At 15.9% G+C, this 22,699-nt stretch overlaps 3 protein-coding genes across 3 annotated transcripts, besides 47 other annotated features; 2 read left to right on the forward strand and 1 right to left on the reverse strand. All coding sequences in view use genetic code 6, as the record gives it.

The window, feature by feature from the left end:
• Positions 1-191: 191 nt before the first annotated feature.
• Positions 192-1,295, forward strand: IMG5_125330 (protein kinase domain protein; the record flags this gene model as incomplete). The annotated part of the gene is made up of 3 exons (XM_004032232.1): positions 192-625; positions 675-1,234; positions 1,273-1,295. The coding sequence occupies 3 exons, from the start codon at positions 192-194 to the stop codon at positions 1,293-1,295; spliced, it is 1,017 nt and encodes a 338-aa protein (XP_004032280.1).
• An 85-nt stretch (positions 1,296-1,380) lies between these two features.
• Positions 1,381-1,414: a microsatellite.
• Positions 1,415-1,557: 143 nt separating this feature from the next.
• Positions 1,558-1,596: a microsatellite.
• A 667-nt stretch (positions 1,597-2,263) lies between these two features.
• Positions 2,264-2,311: a microsatellite.
• A 212-nt stretch (positions 2,312-2,523) lies between these two features.
• Positions 2,524-2,578: a microsatellite.
• A 1,393-nt stretch (positions 2,579-3,971) lies between these two features.
• Positions 3,972-4,057: a microsatellite.
• Positions 3,973-4,061: a microsatellite.
• Positions 4,042-4,104: a microsatellite.
• Positions 4,059-4,104: a microsatellite.
• A 282-nt stretch (positions 4,105-4,386) lies between these two features.
• Positions 4,387-4,428: a microsatellite.
• A 733-nt stretch (positions 4,429-5,161) lies between these two features.
• Positions 5,162-5,222: a microsatellite.
• A 749-nt stretch (positions 5,223-5,971) lies between these two features.
• Positions 5,972-6,012: a microsatellite.
• Positions 6,013-6,507: 495 nt separating this feature from the next.
• Positions 6,508-6,585: a microsatellite.
• Positions 6,536-6,588: a microsatellite.
• Positions 6,589-8,477: 1,889 nt separating this feature from the next.
• Positions 8,478-8,530: a microsatellite.
• Positions 8,531-8,902: 372 nt separating this feature from the next.
• Positions 8,903-8,935: a microsatellite.
• Positions 8,936-9,554: 619 nt separating this feature from the next.
• Positions 9,555-9,589: a microsatellite.
• A 452-nt stretch (positions 9,590-10,041) lies between these two features.
• Positions 10,042-10,172: a microsatellite.
• Positions 10,046-10,180: a microsatellite.
• Positions 10,181-10,672: 492 nt separating this feature from the next.
• Positions 10,673-10,717: a microsatellite.
• A 296-nt stretch (positions 10,718-11,013) lies between these two features.
• Positions 11,014-11,042: a microsatellite.
• A 559-nt stretch (positions 11,043-11,601) lies between these two features.
• Positions 11,602-11,676: a microsatellite.
• Positions 11,606-11,692: a microsatellite.
• Positions 11,693-12,076: 384 nt separating this feature from the next.
• Positions 12,077-12,131: a microsatellite.
• Positions 12,117-12,155: a microsatellite.
• Positions 12,119-12,155: a microsatellite.
• Positions 12,156-12,747: 592 nt separating this feature from the next.
• On the reverse strand, positions 12,748-13,914 carry IMG5_125340 (phosphonopyruvate decarboxylase, putative; the record flags this gene model as incomplete). Its single annotated transcript, XM_004032233.1, has 3 exons — positions 12,748-12,921; positions 13,288-13,487; positions 13,560-13,914. 3 exons carry the CDS (start codon positions 13,912-13,914, stop codon positions 12,748-12,750), a joined length of 729 nt encoding a protein of 242 aa, XP_004032281.1.
• Positions 13,915-14,608: 694 nt separating this feature from the next.
• Positions 14,609-14,639: a microsatellite.
• Positions 14,640-15,940: 1,301 nt separating this feature from the next.
• Positions 15,941-15,983: a microsatellite.
• Positions 15,984-15,987: 4 nt separating this feature from the next.
• Positions 15,988-16,064: a microsatellite.
• Positions 15,988-16,065: a microsatellite.
• A 26-nt stretch (positions 16,066-16,091) lies between these two features.
• Positions 16,092-16,137: a microsatellite.
• Positions 16,138-16,519: 382 nt separating this feature from the next.
• IMG5_125350 (niemann pick type c1, putative) lies at positions 16,520-20,077 on the forward strand. Its single transcript, XM_004032234.1, has 8 exons — positions 16,520-17,227; positions 17,440-17,954; positions 18,079-18,321; positions 18,354-18,372; positions 18,477-18,749; positions 18,878-19,207; positions 19,259-19,536; positions 19,592-20,077. The coding sequence occupies exons 1-8, from the start codon at positions 16,522-16,524 to the stop codon at positions 20,039-20,041; spliced, it is 2,814 nt and encodes a 937-aa protein (XP_004032282.1). The 5' UTR covers positions 16,520-16,521; the 3' UTR covers positions 20,042-20,077.
• Positions 17,255-17,307: a microsatellite.
• Positions 17,956-18,016: a microsatellite.
• Positions 17,966-18,060: a microsatellite.
• Positions 17,992-18,071: a microsatellite.
• Positions 18,751-18,814: a microsatellite.
• Positions 18,751-18,842: a microsatellite.
• Positions 18,755-18,860: a microsatellite.
• Positions 18,788-18,871: a microsatellite.
• Positions 20,078-20,113: 36 nt separating the features above from the next.
• Positions 20,114-20,340: a microsatellite.
• Positions 20,143-20,288: a microsatellite.
• Positions 20,172-20,262: a microsatellite.
• Positions 20,200-20,345: a microsatellite.
• A 752-nt stretch (positions 20,346-21,097) lies between these two features.
• Positions 21,098-21,135: a microsatellite.
• Positions 21,136-21,352: 217 nt separating this feature from the next.
• Positions 21,353-21,393: a microsatellite.
• A 146-nt stretch (positions 21,394-21,539) lies between these two features.
• Positions 21,540-21,590: a microsatellite.
• Positions 21,540-21,602: a microsatellite.
• Positions 21,603-22,697: 1,095 nt separating this feature from the next.
• Positions 22,698-22,699: part of a microsatellite that runs on past the window's edge.

Here is a 22,699-nt window from a genome sequence, read left to right on the forward strand (position 1 = left end):
TTTTTATAATTTTTTTTTTTCTTTGTATTTTTTTTTTTTTTTTTAGATAATAATCTAAAAAATAAAAAAAATTCCCATAATATAATTTTCTAGTCTATTTTTAAAAAAAAAAAATCAAAAAAATACATAAAAATTAAAATAATCTTAATAAGTAATTTATATAAAATATTTATAAATATAAAATAAAAAAAATGGATATAAAATTAAACCATTAAACATCATCTTGTAAATCATCCACTTAATTAGAAACATTTATTCCCATAAGTATGATAGGTGAAGGTAAATTTGCCAAAGTTCTTCTTTGTAGACATAAAATAACTGGTAAACATTACGCTATGAAAATATTAAGTAAATAATATACAAAAAAGCGACAATATTAAGGACGTGTATTTTAAGAAAAAAATGCATTAATTAGTTGTAAAAGCAATTAGTTTATAACAAATTTACATTATACATTTTAAACTTCATCGAAATTATTTTTAATATTAGATTATTGCCCAGGTGGTGATTTATTTAATTTTTTATAAAAAAAAGTATTTTTTAATGAAAGCGAAGCTCGTTTTTATATATCTTAAATTGTTTTGGCCTTGGAATTTTTACATAATAATAGTATTATATACAGAGAGTACAAAAAAAAAAAATTATATATACATATAATATAAATATATATATAGTTTAAAACCTGAAAATATATTAATTGATAAAAACGGATATATAAGATTAGCTGATTTTGGTTATTCAAAATAACATATGGATGATAATGTGACTACTAATTCGTTTTGTGGAACTTTTTAATATATGGCACCTGAATTTATTCTTAAAAAAGCGCATGGAAAGCCTGTTGATATATGGGCTTTGGGATGCTTAATTTATGAATTAATTACCGGAAATCCTCCTTTTTATGATTTTAATTAAAAAATACTTTTTGATTTTATTTTATATAAAGAACCAGATCTTTAAACGAAAAAAATATCTAATTATTTAAAAGATTTATTGAAAAAATTACTCGAAAAGAAATAAGAATATAGAATTAATATTTAAGAAGTAAAAAGTCATCCGTGGTTAAGTTCATGTAATTGGAATGAGATTTCTTAGTAAAGTTAAAAGGCTTTCTATATACCTTAAGTTAAAAAAGCGTCAGATATTTCAAATTTTGATAAAAAATATAGTTGTATAGATGTAAATGCTATTATTTTTGATGAAGAAGATGGGGATGATATTTTACATTTAGATGGTATATATTTTTTTATTTTTTGTTTTATTTTTTAATAGATTTTAGCTGTGATTCTTTATGAATATTTTTTTTGTTTTTATTTTTTAAGAGGAAATATATTTTTTTTTTTTCTAAATTAATAATGGATGAAGTAAAAATTTAATAATAAAAGAAGAAAAAAAAAAAAGGAAAAAAAAAGAAAGTCTTATTTTTTTTTTTAATATATATATAAAAATAAAGATAATAAAACAAAAATAATCTATTTTATATTATATATATTTAACTTTTTTATTAAAATAAAAAATATTTATTATTATATATTTTAATTAAGTAATTTTTGTTAAATATGTTTTATTAAAAATACTATATATTTTTTAAAAATAATCAAATAAATATCAAAAAAAAAAAATATTATATTTTAAATTGTAATATTATAATTTTTTTAAATAAAAAAATAGTTTATAATAAATATTTTTTAAGTATTTAATATATAAAAAATTTTAAATATATATATTTGTTTAATTTAAATAAATATCTCTAATTAAATTTGTATTATATCTATCATAAAAAGTTAATATGTTTAATTTGAAAATAATAATCAAAATAAAATAATATCTTTATTTTTAATTTAATCCTATAATTATTTCTTTAGTTCCTTTAATTTGTTTTCCGGAATATTATTTTTAGTAGTATTAAGTCTATAAAGTCCTTTAAGATATCTCAAAATTGTTTTTATACTTTCTAAAGCTCTAATATCAAGTAAATTTTCGGCAACATCAAGATCTTATATACATTACTTTTAAGCTAAAAAAACACAAATTTAACAGAATTATTTAGTATTTAATTCTACTTTTCTTAAATTTAAAACCTCAATATTTTAATTTTATATAATTTTGCAGATAATATTAAAGCATCTATTATCTATTTTAGAAAAACTAAGATTTAAAATTTTTAAATCAGCTTTTTCAAATAAAATTATTTCTAATAAAAGCAATAGAGATTCTTCATTTAATTTATTATTTATTAATTCTAATCTCTATGAACAAAAAAAAATATATAAATATATAAATATATAAATATATAAATATATAACATATAATTTTTTAATACTTATAGTTTTCCAAAATTATGAAAATTTATAGAAATATACATCATAAAATATTCGTCTAATTTTATATTCCAAATAATAATTTATTTTTCTTCATATATAAGTATTTCTTCTTTTGGAACTATTTAATATTAGTTTTAAAAATCATCTAAATCTTAATCATTAGCCCCTATTTTTCTTTTTCTATCTATCCAATAGTAAAAATTTTGTACTTTTTTTTAATAATTTTGTATATATTTTTAATGATTTTCTATATAATCTGTATAAATTTTATTATTTTGTTAAATTTGACTTTCATTTTCTCCTCCATATGTTTTCCATAATTGCATAATATCTTAATATCTTATATTTAATTTTTAAATAAAATGTAATCTTCTTTCTTATGCATTTTGTTTTATTTTTGGTGACTTTTATATTTCTTGGCTAAATTTACTATTTTATTTAATATTGCTTGATTCTTATTTTTTTTATATTATAATCTATGATTTAGTGTTATCTTTACTATTATTATTTGTTAATATATATTTATTTATGTTTTCTTGCGAATTTTTATTCATTTCATCGTTTATTCGACTTATTTCTTGTATATCTTCTTATATTTAATGCTAATTTATTGTTTTTGATTGAGAAAAATCGTCTTAACTGACTAATATAGTGGCCATATGGCGTTATCTTATCTTAATATTTTAATTTTCTGGTATTTTTGATTTGTGTATAAAGGTTTTTGTGGTCTATATGGGCACTTTATTTTCATTTAGAAATGATTTTTCGTATAAACTGTCTTCATATAATTTAAGTTTTTCTCGAAAGTTTTTTTTTAAATTTTTTTTCATGAATAATTATACTATTTAAGTTGTTTTGGTTTATATAAAAATAATAATATTTTACTTTAATAATCTATTTCTATACCATCTTCTTAATTTTTTAATTTTTAAATATTTTTTTAATTTTATTCTTCTATTTTGTCTACATCTTCTCCATAATTTTATATAAATAATTATTATACTATTGATTTGGCAGCAATTTATCTTTTTTTTTAATCTTCTTCATATTTTAAGGTCTTTTTTATTTTATTTTATTTTTATATAAAAAAAATAAAAAAAACTTCTATTGGATTACTATATTTTGATTTTTTTAAATAATAATCTTTATCTTCATCATCATCTTGTATTTTTTTTCTATATATATATATATATATTTAAGTTTTTATTTTTGTACTTTTTTTATCGTTGCCTATAATTTATTATTTAAAAATTTTTTTCTTGGTCTAAAAATTCATTTAATGAACCTATATTTAATTTTAAGTTTTTTAAAATAAATTAATTTTTAAGAGTTTCAGCTGCTGTATATATTCGATTTTAATTAAGTTTTGGAAGACTTTTATGAGTTTAATTTGGGTAAAATTAATCATTCTAGAAATTTTATTGAAATTTTATTTATTTAAAAGTCTATAATGATACTTATGGTATTTATTGGTTTTTTTGATACATTTGTATTAATTTATATTATGTATATATTATATATAAAAAATATTAGGATAAGTTATTTTTCTTAATAATATTTTAAATAAATAAAAAATTTTGAATTATATATATATATATATTATAGGACAATTGTTATAAAAAAAAAAATAATGGTAGAAAGAAAGAAAATAAAAAAAAATATATAATAAAAATGATAATATAAAAAAAATATATGTAAATATAATTAATAATAAATAATTTATAATATAAATATATATTTATAAATTTATACATATTTATATATTATATATATTTTATAAGAATATTTATATATATTGCTTATATATTTTATAATATAAATAAAATAATAAATGCATATTATCAATTTAATTTTTTTTTTTTTTGTATTTAAGGCTCTATTTAATTTTTTTATTATTCATTTTCACTTTCTGATGAGTTGCTACTGTTTTAACTTTGTTTTTAATACGTTTAGTCTTCCATTTTATTTTCTTATTTTTATTCTTATTGTTTTTATTTCATAAATTATTCCAAAAAAGTTCCATCACTTTTATATTTATTTAATTTTGAAGCTTCTTCTTTTAATTTTTTCAATTGTTTCTTATTTTTTAAATTTTCCTTTTTTTATTGCCTTTTTTTACGCTTTTTTTCAGTTATTGATTCACTTATTTATTCTTATTTTTTCCTTAAATCTTCAAATTATTTTCTTCTTTTTTCCTTTTTTATTATAATATATATAATTAATAATTTTTTTATTATTTACTTCTTTAAATTCGAAATCCATTTATGCTAATCTGGCTTTTTCCCTTGATTTATGTAAACTATAATTATGAAATTCTCCACTTCCTGCTCCTGCAGTCGAACCTGTCATATTACTAACTCTTTCGACTTATATTTTGGGTCTTATTAAATTGTCTGTGTTCATATGTATTTTTTATTTATTTTTAATTGTTTTTTTATATTTATTATTTCTATTTTTATAATTATAGTTTATATATAAAATTTCTAGATTTTATTTTCATATAAAATAATAATTGATTTTTTTTTTTTTTTAATATATTAAATTTTTAAAATAAATTAAAATAACTTTGAAAAATTTATATGTATATGTATTTTAAATAATAATACTATCTATTATTTCATCATATCATATTAAACCATCTCTATTCATATCAATAGTTTCGAAAACTTCTTAATCATTAATATCTAAACATATCTCCTTTAGTACAAATACTATAACCTTTAGGATTTCTTATTTTCTATACTATATAATTATATACTTAATTTTTACATATAACATTGATCTTTTAATTTAAATATTTAACAAATATATATATTTTTTTTAATGAAAAAAAGAAATAAAATTTACTTATTTTGTTGTATTTTTTATTAAAATTTGCTTATTTTTTGTTTTGTTTTAATATAAACGGATTTATTTTTTATTATTTAATTATTTTTTTTTTATATTGAAGAAAATAAATAAGAAATAAATATATTTTATTTATAATATATTATCTCATTATATAAAATTTTATATAAAAAATTACTTTAAAAAATATTAATAACATTTTGATTGTAAATAATTATTATTTATTTTTAAAAAAAATTATAGTTATATATAATTAAAAATAAATAACAATTTAATAAATTTAATATAATAAGATATAAAATTAATTATATTATAAATAAAATAAAAAAAAACTAATATATATAAATTAAATAAATATATATATTTATTAATATTGATTTAATTTTTTTAAAATATTTAATTTTATAATTTATTTCATTATTTTTATTTAATAATAATTATGATTCTATATAAAAGAATTATCAATTTAATTTATAAAAACATATATTTAAAATAATTTTTATTAAAGAAAATAATAATTTTAAATAAAAATAAAAAATAATACTTTTTATATGTATTTTCCCCATTAAATTATATTTAAAATATAAAAAATAACAAAAACGGTTATAATAATATAAATATAGTATATGTTCTTTATAAAAAAATAATATTTTGAATATACAAGTATTATTTTATTTTAATTATAATAATATACTTATTGTATTTCTTAAAATTTTTTTATAAAATACTTATAAATATTTAAAATTAATTAATTAATTTATATTTAATATAAAAAAAAAATATATATATTATATAAATTTAAAAAAAAAAACAAAAGAAAAAAAAGAAACTAAATAAAAAATATTTTTTTTTTTTTTTTTTTGTTCAATCATTAATTTAAATTTTATTATTAATTTGACTTTACAATTATAAGTTAATTTAATTTTCTTTTAATATTTAAGATTTTATTATCATATTATTTCTTGTTTTTATAATAGGCCTTTTTATAATAATTCCCTTACAATTTTTTTATTATTCTTCATTATTTTTTTTATTTTTATATTCTTATTCAATCTAAAAATCATATTTCTATAATTCTTACTTAAATAGTAATACTTTATCTTATTAATCTTTTTCTTCCTAAACTGTTGCAAATTAATCTAATAGTTATTTAATATTTTTAGGTATGTTAATTTATTCGTCAAAACTGTTAATAATTTCCTCATTTTATTCAATATTTTAACAAAATTCATTTTTTCTTTTATGTTTTAATGCCTTTAAAGGATTTCCACAAAAAGCCTAATCTGTTCCTTATACAAGTTCACTTCTTCCATCATCTTTTTGACTAAAAAAAAATATATATATAAATATTTATAAAATAAAGCATATATATATATATATATATATATATATATTATATATATATATTTATATATATTAACTTACATTTATTAGGATTTATTTTTTGCCAACAATTTATTCTATTTATTAAATGTTTTTTTAATTTAATAAAATAGTACTTCATCTTCATTAATTTCATTTATAATATCTTATAATTAAAGAGCCATTTTTTCAGAAATGAACTTCTATCCATTCCATTTTAAATCTAATAATTATTAATAAAGAGAGTCTTCTTCTTTTTTAATTATAAAAGAATTATTTAATAAAGGCTAATCATTTAAAAATTAAATTTATTTAATATTTTATTATATCCATTAATTAAAGTTTTTTATTTTACTACATACTGGGTTATTTTATATACATAAATTTTTCAGTTTTCCTAAAGTTGATAAGACTTCAACTTCTTATAAATTATCAATTTCATTACCTTCTAAGTCTAAAACTTCCAAATTTTCATGAAAATATAAATCATCTAGGCTTTTTACGTAATTATATGAAGCATATAGTTCCTTTAATTAAGGAAATGCACTAATTCCACTAAATTATTATAATGAAACTCTTGAAATACTTAAAATTTGTAAATTCCTTAATGATGTGCCTAAATCTCTTAGTGTATTTGCAAAAGAATCATTTAAATTTAACTCTTTTATATTAATACACATTTCTCCTAATTCTTATAATGAAAACTATTCACAATCGTGTTTTAAAATAAGTTTTGTTATTTAATTGAAATTTTCCTATTTTTTATTTGACATTTTTTCTAATAATTCAATTGTGATGGTTTCTGTTATAAATTATTGTTAAATTTCGTTTATTAATAATAAAGCATTTTCTACTTTTTTTTCATCTTCTTCTTTTTGTTCTTCTTATTTTTCATTTTTTTATTGTTCTTTTTAAATTTTTTCTTCATTTTTTTCTTCTTGTAAATTCTCGCAACATCCATCAATCATATTTAATAATTTTTCTTTTATTTTATTTTAATTTTTATCTTTATTTATACTTACTCGTGTTTGTTATTCGAAATTTTCAGAAGCTTATTTTTCTCTTATTTATGAACTGCTTTTCTTTAATGAAGCAGTACTTGCAGTCAGTAATGTATTATTGTTTGTATTTGGATTATTTATTGATTATTAAGGGTTTTAAAAGGTATTTGAAGTCTTATAAAATGTACTTTGGGTTTAATTTAATGTCTGTTTTGATGTTTTGGTTAATTCTCTTACTCTAAAATTTAAATCAGTTTAATTTTACATAAATGATGAATTTCGGGATAGGGTTTCGGATGCTGATAGGCTTATTTCATCTGATTGCTTTTTTTATTATTTTAAAAAATCTATGTATTTATTTATATCAATGTTTATGTTCTTTTTTTTTAAAGCTTTTATTAAATTATTGTTAATTTTCTATTTTTTTTTTTTTTTTTTTTTTTCTTATCTTGTTTAGGGTTTTTTTTTTTTTTTTTAGTTAATTTGATAAAATAAAATGCTTTTTGTTTAGTTTTTTCTTTTTTTTAAATAATAAAATATTATTATAAAAACTATTTAAAATTTATATATTTGATTTTTTTTTTATCATTTATATTTATAAAATTATATTTTAATGGAGATGCTATTTAAGATGGATATATATTTTTTATATTAAAATTAATATTTTTTTTTGTTTCATAATTATCTATAAAGTTCATTGTGACTTTTTTTTATAAATATATATTTATAAATAAATGAAAAAATTATATTAAATATTATTATTTATATTAAAAATTAATTAAAAATATATATTTTACATTCTTAAATTATTTTTGCTATTAGATTTTACGAAAATTCTTTTTATTTTATTTAAAAAAATAAAAAAAATATTATTTACTTATTTTTTTATTGTTATTATTCATTAATTTCTTAATTAAGTCTTTAATTAAAATTTAAAATAAGTTATATATATATATATATATTTTTATATATATATATATATATATATATAAATATTTTTAACTTGTTATTTTAATTTTTAATATTTTCTAATTATTATTTTAATTAATCAATTTCATAATTTTTATCATTATTACTTTCTACATAATAAGCAAATCTTTATTTCAAATCTATTATTTATTCTTCTTTATTCCTATATAATTAATAATTTAATAAAAAAAAATTAATTTAATTACTAAATTTAACTAATGTATTATTAAATATATTTTTCATCTTATTATTGAAGTGTCTATATAGAATTATATTATTCCGATTTGATTTTATTAATTTCTTAATCTTTTTTTTGAATTATTTATTTTAATTATAAAGTTTCTTGAATCACTTTTTATTATTATTATTAATTATTTTACTCATTTTCAACTCTATATATTATTATAATATAAATTTATTATAAATATAAATAATTTAAAACTTAAATTTAATCATAATCTAATCTTTTTATTCTAATAAAACTTATAATTATTATATATTTTATGAAAGTACCAAAACATCGTTTTTAGCCATTTCGAATTACTTTTTCCAATAGTTATTTTCAGCTAAAACCTCATTATTAATTTTATTTTCATTTTCTTAATTAATTTTTTCTAAAAAGCTCAGTTTTTCATTAATTTAATATTTCTCTTGATTGATTTTCTATAAAGTGCTTTCTAAAGAAAGTATATTTTTCGAAAGTTCTTGATTTTCAGTTTCCTTTATATTTAATTGTTTCTATAATTATTCGATTTTTTAAAAATTTAATTCCTGTACTTGAATAATTTATATTTATTTTTATTAAATTTAAAGATCTTTATTCTATAATTAGTTATGTTCGTTTTTTAGAATATTTATTTAGACTTCTTAGCTTTTAGATTTTAATTATAATTCTTTTATTTCTTATTCTTATGATATATATTTGGTATTTATATTATTTTTTTCTTCTTCTAATTTAATAATTTATAAATCTTTATAATTTATTAGTTCGTGTAAATTTTATAATTCTTCGTGTAATTTTAGAAGTTTATTTTCGGCTTCTTGAATGCTTTTTTCTTAATATGTTTTCTTTTCTTATATGGTTTTATTTATTATCAAATTAAGTTCTTATTCTTTATTTTGGAGTTGTTTTTAACATTCTTATTAGGTATTATTTAATTATATTTATATACATTTATATGCATTTTTAATATCAAGTATTTCTTAATCTTTAATTCTTATTTATTGTAATAAATTGAAAATTTCAGTTTAATTATTATTAATGCTTTTTTAAGAAATTTATTATTTTTATAATTCTTAAATTTCTTTTTTTAATTTTTCGTTTTCTTCAATTAAAAAAGGAATATCATTTTTTTAAAGGTTTTATAATTTGATTTATAAATCGAAGTTTTATTCGTCTTTTTCTCTTATTTATTATACTAAACTGAATAATTCGTCTTTGTATTTTTCATTTTTTTAAGTTTAAAAATTCTCGTTTTCTTATTAGAATTTTTATTCGAAATCAAAAATAAGTTTTTTGTTTTCGTTTTCTTTTTAAATTAATTTTTATTCTAAAATATAATTGTTTTCGTTTATTTTTTATTCATAAAATAAATTCTTTTCATTTAATTTTTATTCTAAATATAAATTATTTTCGTTTACTTTTTATTCTAAATATATATTTTTTTCAGTATATTTAGTTATTTCTTTTTAGTGTTCTAATAAGGCTTTATTTAAATCTAAAATATCATCTTCTTTATTTTTTAGAGTTAATAACATTTATTCGATCTCGCTTTCGTATTTATTTATAATTTCAAATTGTTTTATTTACTCTTTTTATCTATTTTATTCTATTTAGTTTTAAAAGTTTTCTTTTAGGCATTTTATTTCATTTTATTAGTTATTAAATTCTAATATTTCTTATTCTTTTATTCTTAATTATTAAACTAATTTCATCAATTCTTGTTTGTATTTTTATATTTATTCATCTTAGATTTTTAATAATTATTCTTTATTATTTAAATTAGATTAAATTTAGTTTATTTGTTTTTCTTTTTAAACTGTTTCTTCTTGCTATTTTATTAAATTTTAGTTAAATTAATAAACTTCTAAAGAATTTTATAAATTTTAGTTTTTTGGTATTTATTAAGATTGCTTTAAATATTTATCTGATTCTTATTTTAATCTACAATATATATATATATATATATATATATATATATATATATTATATATTAATAATTTTTTTAATTTTAATATTATTTACAATAATTAAGCAAATTATTAATTATCGTTTTATAATTCAATGTTTTTTTCTCTTAATTTAATTATTTCTTCTAATAGATTATTATATTTGTTTTTTGAATCACTTTTTTTATTTATAAATATAATAAAATATAATTATTGTATTTTGTTTGTATTTACTCTAGATTTTCATTTAAATTATTCAAACTTAATTAATTAGAAAACAATTAAGAAGCATAGTTTGTTAATTAATTTGAAATATTTTAATTTGATATTTATTTATTTGTTATTTATTAGTTTAGTATTTATTAGTTTAATGCTTGTTATTATAATTTTAAAGAAAATTAACATTTATTTTGATTTAGAAAGTCCTATTTTTTTTTATTTAATTAATATACAATAAATATATTTATTTTACATTTGATTGTTTTAAACGTAGTTTAATGTTTTCGTTTTCGGAATCTTTTTTTTAAAAAAAAATTATGTATTTATATTATAATAAAATAAAATAATTTTCTAAAAATTACTATCGATATTTTTATAGGATTATTATGTCTTGGATTAATTCTATAATTCTTATTAATTAAAAGGTGAGATTTAATACTAATTAGAATCAGAAAATTAATTATTTAAATGAGATTCGCTTAATACTTTTTAAAGATAAAAATACTATTATGAATATTAATTTTCAGACATTATAAATTTTTTTATATAGTTTTATTTTTAAAAAAAAACAAATTAAAAAAAAAAGGTTATAGTTATTTAAATTTTATAAAAAATATTTTATAATTTTTTTTATATTAAAATACTATTTTTTTATTTATAAATAAAATATATAATAAGTTTTAAATTTGTATAAAACGCATTAAAAAAAAATATTATAATAATATATATATATATATATATATTTATTATATTTATATATATTAATATATTTATATATTTATATAATTATATTATTTTTATCTTTGTATTTTAATATATATATAAAAAAAAATGAAAAACTTAATAAAATATTACTTAAAAACAGTAATTAATTTTTAAAAATGATATATTTAATTTTTATATAAATATATTTATAAATATATATAAAAATGTTTAATTAATTATTCTTATTAGTAAAAATATTATTAAATGAAATTGTAAAATATTAAAGTTATATTTATATATACTTTGTAAATATTTATATTTTATAATAAATTTTTAATTCAAGTAACAAAAATTAATTAATAAATGAAAAAACAAAATTATAAAATAATATAAAAAAATATGTGGATATATAAAATAAATATGAGTTAATTCTAATTAACAAATAATTTATAATAATTATGAATTTTTTTTTTTTATTAAATATATATATATATATATATATATATAAAAAAAATAAATATATATATATATATATTTTTTGTATATATATTTAATTTTTATCTTTTTTTAAAAAACTAATATTTAATTTTTTATTTTTTTTCAATTTAGAAATATTTTTTTACTTATAGAATTTATATTATTTTATACATATTAAGTATATTTTTATCAATCATACGATAATTTTTTTTTTTTTTTAATACTTTTAATTTTAAAATTAAAAATACTATATTAATAATAAAATACTTTTTTTTAATATTTTTTAATTTTATAAAATAATATATATATTTATTATTAATATGTTTTTCAATTTTTATAAGATTTGTATATATTAAATACAATATGATATAATTAAATAATATTATTACATTTTTACTTCTAATTATATTATAATTTAACTATATTTAATTTTTTATAACATACATATCTTGATATTTATATCTTATTTTTAAAAATTAATTTAAATTAATATAATTAAATTAAGAAATATTAATTATTTTAAATTAATATTAAAAAATAACTAATAAAATTAATTTTTATGTATAAAATATATATATACATATAAATTCAAATATTCAAATATTCCATAAAAGCTTCTTTGTTTTCATAAGGTTTAGTTTTTGGTCTTCCTAAATTTTTCCTTGCTCCAATCTTCACTTAAACTTCAACTAATATTGGCCCATCTTCGTATCTTATTTTTAGATAATTTCGCTTAATTAATTTTCATTTTAAACCAAATAAGCATTATTATAACCTAAACTAAGGGCTAATTTACAAAAATCAACATTGGAAGCTGCTGTAGGTTAACCTCCTACACTATCGTGCGCCTAATTATTAAAAATAATATGCCTTAGATTCTTTTACTTAAGCTATCCTACTGTAGCCATAGCTCCCATATGCATAATACATGCTCCATCTCCATCAAAACTACCACACTTATCTTGATTATTTAACTTAGGCTATTCCAATTGCTATAGAAATAGCGTGTCCCATTGAACCTACAGTGAGGAAATCTTTTTCATGAGTTTATTTATTTTTGGTACGTATTTCGTACAGTTCTCGAGATAAAAATCCTGTAGTGCCTATTATTACATCATGTTCTTTTAATAAAGGAATAATTATTTCCATTGCCTATTCTCGGCCTAGTGTATAATTATTTTATGTCTTATTTATTAGTTTATAATTAGTAAAACATTGCCTTTTAACTACTAAAGCATAAGGTGTTTTCTTTTTTTTGCATGTTAAATCGCACTCTCAATAGCTTCGGTCGCTCCTTCAATAAAATCAGGCAAAACCTCAAATTATATACCCATTTCAGTTATTAAACTGTTCATTGTTTAACCCTAAACTAGGTGTTAGGGCTCGTCTTTCTTACCAGGCTCACCTCTCCACCCTATTAATAAAAGCATAGGGATCCCATAGACTTTTCGATGGGCTAAAGACATTAACGGATTCACTATATTACCTAAACCACTATTCTATAAATATACTAAAGGCACCTTATTTGTCGCTAAATGATATCCAGCGGCTGTTGCTAAAGCAGATCCTTCGTTTGCGGTAATTATGTGGTTTTTAGGGTCGCATTTGTCAGTTACGTAGGCACAGAAGTCCTCTAAGAGTGAATCAGGAACGCCTGTGTAAAATGTTATGTCGTTCTATTAGAGGAGATCGTAGAAGTCTTTAGGGTTTAAAAAATCACGTGTTAATTCATCATAGGGCGGCTCTTCGGTTTCACGGGAAGCGGTGAATTAACAACGATTTTGAAATTTTTTAAGAAATTATGATTTTTAGATGTTTAAGAAAGTTTTAAATAAAAACATTTTTAGTTTTTTTTTTATCAAAAAAATAAATATTATTTATTTTCTATTAATTCACTTTTATTTATTTTATACTTTTGATTATTTTATTTTATTTTAATTATCTAATTAAGTCGTTTAGAGTGAAATGAAAAAATAAAAAATTATCTAAAAAAAAAAAAATTGTAGAATATAATATCTTTTTACATTTATTTATATATAAAATAATTATTATATATTTTGTATTTTTATATAATAATTTTATTTTTTAGATTTAGCAAAAATATAAAAAAAAAATATATTTTTTATATTACTAAAGTTTAAATACTAATAAAAAAAAAATGTAACAATAAACATTAAATGATATAGATTGGAAATAAGCAATATAATAAAAAAAGTAATAATTTCGCATACATTTAAGAAAATAAAGGTAAAAATCTTTATTACAATAAAAACGAAAACAATTAATTAACTAACCCTATGAAATACAAACAGAGTTAAAAATTAAAGATATAAATGATTAATTAATATAAATTAAAGAAATAATTAATAATAATGAATAAATAATATAAAAACTAAACTAAATACATTTATAAACATATATAAATAAATAAAATTTTTTATTTAATATATTAATAGAGTCTGAATTACCTGAAAAGCTTATAAATATAATAAAAATTGGAAAAAAATAAGAAAAGGTATTAAATATATAAAAATTTATATATATATATATATATATATATATATATTTATTTATGATTTTTTTTATTTACTTATAATATAAATATATCATATATTTTTATAATTATTTATTTTATATGCAAAAATATATAGTTTATACATATTTGTTATTTAATTTTAATATAAATAACTTCAATTACTAGTGAATCAACTTAAAAAATAAACAATTTAATTTTTTAAAGTTTATTAAACGAGTTATTTATTGTTGAATAATTTGAAAATTATTATGATTATATTTTTATTTTACTTTGAAATTTAATATCTGAAAATATATTGGATATTTTATATCAGATTTTTTAATCTGAAAAATTATTTGAAAAAATTTTATTTTTATTGAAAAATAAAGAAAATTTTATAGATGACAATTTAATTTTTTTTTTGCAAAATATTAGTTTTTGTGATTAATCATATAGTTTTAGCTAATTTAATGCTTGTATTTAAATATTAAATTTAGTAACTATTTAAAAATATACAAATAAAGACTATATAAGGATGTAAGATTTATTAGAATGTATTTTAAATATTATTCAAAGTGCTTTTAATTAATAGGAAGATTTATTAAATTCTTTTGTATCGTTTTTTTATGAAGTATTTATTAAAATTAATGTTATTATATACAAAAGAGAATGCATTTGGGAATATTGTTTGCATTTTAATGAATAAATTATTGAAAAATTAGATGATTATAACATTATTTAAATTATTGAAATCGGAATTTTTGATGTTTTGGAAAGTTTAATATAGGAAGGTGTAAATAAAAATATTGAAATAAAATTATTTTTAATTTTAGAAAATATTTTTGGCTTAAATTTAAATTAATAAATTGTTGATTTAGTGTTTTTTTAATAAAAGTATAAAATTTTAGAATTTATTATATTTTAAGCAATTAAGAATACAAATTTTAATATTTAAAATTAGGCCGTTTTTATATTATCAAAAATTTGTTAATTAACTGATTATGAACAAAGTAATTATTTACTGGAGAATAATGTATTAGACACATTTTTAGTTTAAATTTAAAACTAGGATTAAATATAATATATAAAAATATAAATTTTAAATGCAGTTAATTATTTAATTGTAATGTAGAAAATACAAAGAAAATAAATAAAAAACGAAAGATGGTAATAAGTAATTTTAGAAATACATAATGCTATTCAAGACATTTTTTTTGAAGAAGAAAAAGAAAATTCAATAGTTGATAAAATTTGCTAAAATTTAAAGAATATTAAAGAAAAATTATGAAAAATTTTAATTAAAAAATATATATATATAATAACTAAATTAATTAATAGATATTTTAAAAAAATAAAAAAAAAATTATTAAATAAAATTAATTATAAAAAAAATTATATATATTATTTATTATTTATTATTTATTATTTATTATTTATTATTTATTATTTATTATTTATTATTTATTATTTATTATTTTTTCTTATATCTATAACAATATATACTTATTTTCATATACATTATTTTATTTTTATTAATTATTTTGTTTTTTTTATATATTTACTTATTTCTTTCTTATATTACATAATTTATATATATATTTTTTTTTATTTGTTTATATTTTTATAAAAGGAGAAAAAAATATATACTTTTTTTTTATAATATTTAATAATTTTATATTTTTATAATATTATTAAATAAATATGCTTTTAAACATAATTCACATAAAAATTATATAAAAAATTTTATAAAAGAATAATTAAGTATAGGATAAAAAATATAAGAAAAAAATATTTATTAATAGCTTTATAAATATTTATATATTAATAATAAAACAAAACAAAGAAAAGCATAAAAGCTATAAATATAATTAATAAAAAAAACAATTTTTTATTTTTAAAAAATAAATAATATAAACAATACAAATAAAAAAAAATGGGTTTTGGTAATTAATTTGGTAAATTAGCTGTAATAAGTATAAATAATAAATTCATAGTAATCTTATTTAGTATAGTAATAACCGCAGTATTTTCTCTAGGTATATTAAATTTAAAAATGGAAAGTGATCCTTAAAAATTATGGGCACCTCCATCTGGTCGTACATATGAAGAACAGAGAAATTTTAACAAAAATTTCGGCGAATTTTTTAGAGTGAACTAACTAATAATTTCTGCTGGAGAAAATTTCAAAAATTCAACAAATAATGAATCTAAATCTAAACTAAAATCAATCAAAACATGCACTAATTCAAAAAATAGGAATTTAAATGATATTCTAAAATAATAAAAAGATTAAGAATAGTAAGATTTACCGAATCTATTCGATATAGAACCTTTAAAATGGTTATACTATCTATAAAAAGTCATAAATACTCGTTCCTTTTAAAGAAATGGATAAAATGTTACAGCTGATTAACTTTGTTATAAACCGATTTCTAATAAAGGTTGCTTAATTACTTCACCTATGGATTATTGGAAAATGAATATAACATTATTAAATGAAAGAGCAAATTAAGACTATATACCTCCAAAAGATAGAATAGATCCAAGAAAAGCACTATAAAAAGATGCTTTATGTATAGAAGCTAATACAAAAACTACACTAATTCCATGTACAGATTCTAATAGCATTCCAGTTATAAGTATTAAATAATATAAATAACTAAAATTATATATATATAAATATATATATATATATAAATACTTAAATATATTTATATATTTTTATGAATGAAATAATTAATTTACATATTTATAGTAAATAAAAAAAAATTATCATTTCATTTTTTAAAATAAACTTTAATAAATCTAAAAATTATACATAAATTTTATATATATATTTATATTTTCATAGAGGAAGCTGTTGTTGGTGGATCTTATTGTGAATCTTATGAGCATGATGATTTGCCTTGTTCTCATTGTTGGTTGTAAGCTTAGGCTTTAATTGTTACCTATTTATTTAATAATGATAAGTTTACTTAGGATATAGCTAATGATTGGGAAAAGTAAGTTTTTGCAGATACAGTTTTTGCTTTTAGAAATAAAACTTTAGATTTTTCAAAATATTTAAATGAAACCATTGAAATAGATTACAAAAATGTTGATAATTGGCCTGATTTAGATGTTTAATTTATGGCATAAAGAGGAATTTCGGATGATTTGGTAACTGAAGCAAGCCAAAATTTATGGGTAGTAGCACTTTCATATAGTTTGATGTTTGTTTACATTTCTATTTCCATAGGTTCTTTTCCTTCTAAAACACACTCAGGATTTCTAATAGGATTTTCTGGTATTGTTTTAGTATTATTTTCAATTGCTTGTTCTATGGGATTCATGTCTTTTATAAAAATCGGGATGACTATGATATCTGTAAATATGAAATATATATTTATATAATATATATAAATATATATATATATATTTATATATATTTATTTTTATATATATTTTTATATATATTTATATATAAATATATTTTTTTATATTCCTATAGGTTGAAGTTATTCCTTTTTTAATTTTAGCTATTGGTGTTGATAATATGTTCATTATTAGCAATGCCGTTAAAAGTGCAGAAGGAGAAAGTTTAGAAGAAAGGGTTAGGTCAGGAATGACTGAAGTTGGGCCTTCTATTACTGCAGCTGCTATTTCTGAAATATTAGCTTTTACTGTTGGTATGTTTACTAAAATTCCAGCTTTATAAACTTTTTGCATATAGGCTGCTATTGCCATTTTTTTCGTATTACATTTTCTAAATTACTACTTTTGTAGCTATATTAGCTTGGGATGAGTAAAGAAAAATTAAAGGAAAATATGATATTGTTTTCTGTTTTGGAAGTAAATTTATATATATATATTTATATTATTAAATTTTAAATATTTTTTATAAAAAAGATAGTGAACCTGAAAGACCAAGAGAAGATTTTGTAAAATAAATGATTTCTAAATATTATATTCCGGTTCTTAAAAATTAGATGTTTCATGTATTTAATCTTTTACTGTTTATTGTATTGATTGTAATAGGAATTTTAGGATGCCTTTAATTAGATACTGGACTTAATTAATAAGTTTCTCTTGTAAGTGGATCCGATTTAAACAATTATTTTGATAAATATAATTAATATATAGAAATTGGACCATTAGCATATTTAGTTCTTTAAAATATAGGTATAAATATATATTATTATTTTATATTATATATAAAGATATATTAATTAATATATTTATATATATTTATATATATATATATATATATTATATTTATTTCATATATTTATTTAATAATATTTTATTAGATTATAAAAATTAAAATGATATAGATGTTATTAATTAAATTTCAAACGCATTATCTTTGTTATAAGAAACTGTATAACCTCCTGTTTTTTCATGGATCGCTACTTTTAATTAATTTAGAAATCCTAAATAGATGTGGGCAACAGATTGTGGTACTGGAGATATTGATTAATATCCTTTCGAAGTTTAAGTATAAAAGTTTATAGACGTGAAAGTTAATTCTGTTTGTTGTTAAAAATATGGAATTTGTGGTGAATAGTTTAATAAAGATATTATTTTTGACGCAGATGGTAATATAAAGGCATCTCGTTTAAGATTTTAACACAAACCTGGTAAATTTAAATATTTTATTTTTAAATAAAAAAAATATAATAAAAAAATAGTTATTACTAGTAATGATTTTATAAAAGCGTTTTAATAAACAAGACAAGCCGTTGATAATTCAAACAATTTTTAACCTTCGAATTCAAATAAAAATGCATATTCTTATTCTTTGATATACTCTTATTATGATTAATATACAGAAATCAGAGCTGTTGCCATTTAAAATATGCTATTAGCAATAGGAGCTGTATATATAGCTATAAACTTTATTAAAAATGGTATTGCAGCAATAATTGTTTCTTTAAATGTTTTTGCTATAACATTTAATCTAATAGGAGTAAAAATTATATATTTATATCTACATATTTTAATTTAAAACAAATATAATTAAGATATCATGGTTATCAAATATTATACTTAATGGATATAAAATTGAAATAAATGCTATTAGTGTAGTTAATTTAGTTACTTGTGTAGGTCTAAGTGTTGAGTTTTGTGTACATTTAGTTATTTCTTATATGAATAGTTAAGGTACTAGATAAGAAAAAACTGAAAATGCAGTCAAATTAATGGGATCGAATATTCTTGTGGGAATCGCAAGTACTAAATTTATTGGGGTTATTGTACTTGGATTCGCTACTAGTGCAATGTTTAGACTTTATTATTTTAGAATGTATATGGCAATTATCTTTTTAGGTATTTTCTAAGGATTAATGTTCTTACCGACTATTTTAATGTATATAGGACCTTAAACTAAAGGTAGAGATAGGAAATCGTTTTTACATACAAGTTAATTGGATGATTCGGATGATAATCTGGAAATTAAATAAAAAGAAATTTGATTTTTTTTATTTTTTATTTTTGGTTTAAGTTTTTTTTTTTTTTTATTTTTGGTTTGTTTTTATTATTAATAAATTAGGTTGGATATAAACTTATTTATTAATTATTTTTGTTTTATTTTTATAGTTATTTTTATTTAATTATTAGGTTTAATATAAACTTATTTATTAATTATATTTATAGTTATTTTAATTTAATTATTAGGTTTAATTTAAACTTATTTTTGAATTATTTTTGTTTTATTTTTATAGTTATTTTAATTTAATTGTTATGTTTAATTTAAACATTATTTATTAATTATTTTTGTTGTATTTTTTGGGGTTATTTTTATTTAATTTTCTATCTGTAATTTGTTTTGTTTTGTTTTTTTTTTAAATAATTATTATAAAAATTACTTATATAAAATTTTAAAAATTAATTTTATATAAAAATATTTTAAAAGATTTTCTATAAAAAATAATACGAAGAATAACATAAAATAAAAACATATATAATTAATATAGATTTAATGATTTTTTTTTTTAATTAAATATAAATTTATTATTAATATATTTTATGTTTTTATTTTAGAGAGAAAATACAATTTTTTTTTTTAAAAAAAAAATATTTATTATTTTATTATATTAATAATTAATTAAATAAATTTTTTAAGTTTATAATAAAAAAAAAAGTTGTTATTTAAAAAAATATTTATGTTCAAAAAAAATAAAGCAACGAAATAATATATATAATTATAATTAAATAGAATTTACTTTATATTAAAAGAATCATTTTTAATAAAATTATAAAAGACAGGAAAATTTATATTATGAAAATTTTTAAATATAAATTATATTTTAATAAAATATTACTGTTAAAAATAGTTATATTTTAATTTAGTTATATAAATTTTTTATAGTTAATATAAAAAGAATCATAATTGGCATATTTAACAAAACTTTATATTTTATATTTTAAATGCATTTTTATGTAAAGAAAATAATAATAATAATATTCGTTAATTAATGATAATTAATAAATAATATTATTTAAATGTATAAATATAATAAAAATATATATATATATATTTAGTTATATATATTTTTATATATATTTACTAATTTCACACAAAATAATATTTAATCATAATTAAAAAGTATAAAATCAAATAAAATATTAACAAATAATTGCATTAATAATAAATGTTTACACGTATGAGCCTAGATAGTATATCATAATATAAACGTACATGCGCATTTTAAAACATTCCACGACCGATATCATCAAAGAAATCTATAGATCCAAATACAATTAATAATTAAGTAAATATTCAGTAATAGTAATAATAATAAAAATAACAATAATAATAATAATATTTTAATAAGTAAAGTACTTAAAATATAACTAATTCTTCTACATGCTTTATAACTGAAAAAAGCGATAATATAATATAAGAAAAAGGAATTTAGAAAAACAGTAACAGTTGTTAAAATACATCAAGAAAAATATCATTAAATATATATAACAATAATAAAACAAATAATAATAATAATACATAAATAAGTAATAATACAAATATTAATATGGGTTTAATTATAAAAAGTGCAAGTAATAAAATTTTTTAAAACGCAAACAAGAATAATAGTAGTTGTGAGAGTTTTAAAAATTCGAATTTAATTTAAAAACAATAGCAATTAAAAAATAAGAATTTTATAGATATTTTGTAAGGAAATAATGCAAGTTAGGTAAAATAATAAGAGAAGAAATTTCTAAATAGTGATAATAATTAAAAAAAAACGAAAAACGAAAGCGCAAAAAGAGTTTAAACTACTCCAAATAATAATAATATGAGCACTAATTTAAATAATTTAGAAGAAATAATTAGTATTGAAAAAGATTCAGATTTCTATAAAAAAGTATTGTAAAAAATTTATTGTGTTAAATAATAATTAAATAATAATGGGTAGTTTTTAAAATAAAGTTAGAGAAAATAATAGGAGAATAATAAATAAAAAGAAATTGATTATTTATAAAAAATTTTTAGTTTAGAATAATAAAATAATTTTTTGAAAAAAGATGGTAATATCTTTGAATATAAGGAAGATAAAGAAAATTTATAAACTAATGAAAAAAAAATGGTTTATTTATAATAATAAAAATAAAGCCTAGAACATAAAATAAAGATTTTACAATAAAATTAAAATTAAAAAAAATTATTAAAAAATAAACATATTTTGGAAAGCTGTTATAAAATTTTAGAATAAAAATATATTTAATTGTAATAAAAAACTATTTAGGAAGAGTTAAAAGCTAGTAAACTTAAAAAATAAATAGAGTTATTATAAAATAAATAAAATAATTCAAGTTCTTGTGTATTAAAAGCATTGGAAATTGCTAAAATTATAAAATAAAAAAATTGAAATTAAAATTTATATATTTGTTTATTATTATTTTTGTTTAATTATATAAAATAAATATTAAATTTTTTACTTTTTTTATATAATTATTTATAAATAATTTAAAAATAATAAATAAAATTATTTTAAATTTATATATGTAAATTGATTTACAAATTAAAATAAATAAATTGTTTTTCTTTTATAAAAAGTAAAAAATATCAAATTAATATAATCTTATTTATTTTAATTATTTAATAATATAATACATTTATAATCATACTT

This window comes from Ichthyophthirius multifiliis (assembly GCF_000220395.1).
Source record: "Ichthyophthirius multifiliis unplaced genomic scaffold scaff_1120509250989, whole genome shotgun sequence".
NCBI classification, from domain to species: Eukaryota; Ciliophora; class Oligohymenophorea; order Hymenostomatida; genus Ichthyophthirius; species Ichthyophthirius multifiliis.